The 2,751-nt window shown below is 34.7% G+C and overlaps 1 protein-coding gene across 1 annotated transcript; it reads right to left on the minus strand.

Annotated features, from left to right (window-relative positions):
* Nucleotides 1–1,392: 1,392 nt before the first annotated feature.
* On the minus strand, nucleotides 1,393–2,487 carry LOC131613831 (zinc finger protein WIP6-like). The gene is made up of 2 exons (XM_058885470.1): nucleotides 2,207–2,487; nucleotides 1,393–2,071 (listed from the first exon to the last, which is right to left on the minus strand). The coding sequence occupies exons 1-2, from the start codon at nucleotides 2,474–2,476 to the stop codon at nucleotides 1,562–1,564; spliced, it is 780 nt and encodes a 259-aa protein (XP_058741453.1). The 5' UTR covers nucleotides 2,477–2,487; the 3' UTR covers nucleotides 1,393–1,561.
* Between the last annotated feature and the right edge of the window lie 264 nt (nucleotides 2,488–2,751).

The following is a 2,751-nucleotide window of genomic DNA, read 5'->3' on the forward strand; positions in this document are numbered from 1 at the left end:
TTATCTTCTCTTCATAAGAAGGTGAACTTTTGTAATTTTTATCTTTGGAATATTCGACCTCTTGATTGTTATGTGAGGTAGGAGCTTTCCTTATGTATTGGGGTGGAGCATCCCTTTTGCTCCTATTAATTCCAATTGCTTATTTAAAAAAAATATATATTTTTTATCTCAAATGAAAATCAATTGAACTCAGACTGTAAGATCAGTTTGACATATCATTGGCCTAGAAGATAGGAGTTATAAACATTTAGCCTATAGAGAAAAGTTGTCTTTGAAGAAATGTCTACAAAGATTAGTCATTTTCGAGACAATTTCTCTTTGTTTGAAAAATTATTACGAGTGATCAAGATACATATTTCAGAGTGTGATTCTAAAACGATTCCCAATGGAGGAGGATACCGAACAATTTAATTAAGTTGTTTTTTAGAATTTTGTAGGGGATAGTTTGTTTGCACAATTGTTGGCAGTGATGCAAAACCTTTTAAAGAAAATTATGTATTAAGAAAAGTGTCCTATTATACCATTTAAATGAGTCCGTCCCGAGTGACCTATTATACCATTTCACGCATATTAAGAAAAGTGTATAAAAATAAGAAAGAGAATGTTGTTTTTACTATACTACCCTTATCATATATTGAAAATGGTGAATTTTTTATTAATTCGAGAGTAGAATTTGAAAAAGTGTATTGAAAATTGAAATGAATCATTCATTTTAGGACATCATTTTATTTTAAATGGGTCACTCATTGTGACTGTGAGATAGGACGGAGTAGTAATCATAAGAACTATTTTTCAAAATTATTTTAAATACAAAATACATCAACGCTTATACAATCTTTTTGTTTGGTCCACATGATCGTTTCATGCTGCTTGCTTTCCATGTAATATAACACAGAAAAAGAAAGAGAAAAAGGTAATACACTTATACATGCATTAAGTAAACAGATAAGCATATGATTGTTTTGATTATTACGATCAATAACTTTTGCACCGGTAGGTTAAAAAAACAGTAAGATACGTAACAATGCATAGAAAAACAGTGAGTCTCTGACTGAAAACGTTTCATATAGCAACTGTTTGTAGTTGTTCTGAAAAGGCAAAAGAGAACCATTTGAGTGAAACACCAAAAGCAACAGCATGTATCAGTGGTCCATCTTTACTCTCGCTGACACTAACACTTCATCTAAGCGTAACAAGCTCTTGTCCAACCTTAGAAATCACCTAGACAATTACACATGTTAACAACAGTAGAATCTGTGTCTTCTATGCTCTCACTTAGTACTCTTCATTACTACCTTCCGTTACGTTACTCTCTCTTTTCTCTTAAAAACACATGAAAAAGCAACATTGAAGAAGCATGAATGAAGCATTTAATGCAACAAGAACCTTAGTTTTTCTTTTCACTGTTTGTCTCTGTCTTCTCACTCTCCTTTTCACTCTCTTTCTAGTTTCTATCACAGACAAAGATAATGAACCAATACAAGTACTACTGCTAGATAAGATTACTAGTAGTTTACAAAAGCAACAAAAGAACAAAAAATAAAAACATAGAACTATTTTTTTAGTTAAAAGTAAAAGCAACTTCACTGTCATTGTCATTGTCTTCTTCATCTTCACTTCCATTTTCTTCCTCTTCTTCTTCCTTGTAATTCTCACTTGCTTTTTTATGTTCATCAAAACTAAAAGATTCCAATGTGTGTGGAGCGTGTCCGCTACCGAAAGTACGAACATGATCCTTAAGTGATCTTTTGTGTTTGAAATCAGAACCACAGATACAAAACCAAAGCTTCCCGCAATTCTTCTCATGTGTTCTCCAATCTCCTCTCACCGCAAACGTCTTCCTACACTTCCTGCACTCGAACGATTTCCCTCCGTGCTTTCTCTTGTAATGTGTTTGAAGTGTCCTGAAATCTTTCAGCGGTCTTGACCTTGGATAGTTTATGTTGTTCTTGCAACCCTCGGCGCAACAATAGCAGGGAAGTCTCAGTATTGATGAAGATGACGCTGGTTTTGGCCCTCTAAGGGATTCAGGTCCTGTCCTATACTGTGATCCATGTCCCCACATATGCATCTGCTAAAAATATAACAATTAATATTCATATCACATATCATTCATGAAAAGAAAATAAGGTGCAAAAAAATGACACTATCTGTATCTTAAGATTATACAGAAATAGCAGACAAACGGGCAACTATATATTTTAACCTGCATGTTGTTGAAACGGTTGAAGGTTTTGTTGCAGACAGTGCAAGAAAACTGGGTTGGACCGATAAGGATTTGAGCAGGAGAAGGGATCCAATACTGAGGTGGAGTGGTAGTGGAAGTAGGAGTGTTTAGTTGCAGTGGAGGGATATGAGGGGATGCTGAGAGTTTGGAAGATGGTGGTAAATGTTGGTGGCCAGGAGGAGCAAGAGAGAGGAAAATTGAATCTTCATCTTCTAAACTGGTGCAGGAGGCATGGTGATGAGTTTGCATGGTGATATCAATATGCATGCGGTTGTTGGGATGGGGTCTATGGATGGATAGTGAAGAATTTAAGATAGATAATAAGGAAAATGATGGACTGTGGAGATGACTTTTTCAGTTTTTTTTTTTTTTGGGTTTAGAAATTGTCAGTATAATTTGCATGCGCCCGCATAGTAATTTTGTAATTTTTTTCACACAGGTTTTGTAGGGTTATGGTGTGGTTTTTTTGTAGATTCTCTTTAGAGAATGTTATTTGGTAATAGTATTTTGTTGAGTATGACTTA

This window comes from Vicia villosa, linkage group LG1, assembly GCF_029867415.1.
Source record: "Vicia villosa cultivar HV-30 ecotype Madison, WI linkage group LG1, Vvil1.0, whole genome shotgun sequence".
NCBI lineage: Eukaryota > Viridiplantae > Streptophyta > Magnoliopsida > Fabales > Fabaceae > Vicia > Vicia villosa.

What these genes read in the sequence shown, in the direction of transcription:
- LOC131613831 (XM_058885470.1), bottom strand. Translation starts at nt 2,476, where the DNA reads ATGCAAACTCATCACCATGCCTCCTGCACCAGTTTAGAAGATGAAGAT. An exon ending in ACCGTTTCAACAACATGCAG is followed by an intron (nt 2,072 to 2,206) that starts GTTAAAATATAT and finishes TATTTTTAGCAG; the next exon opens with ATGCATATGTGGGGACATGG.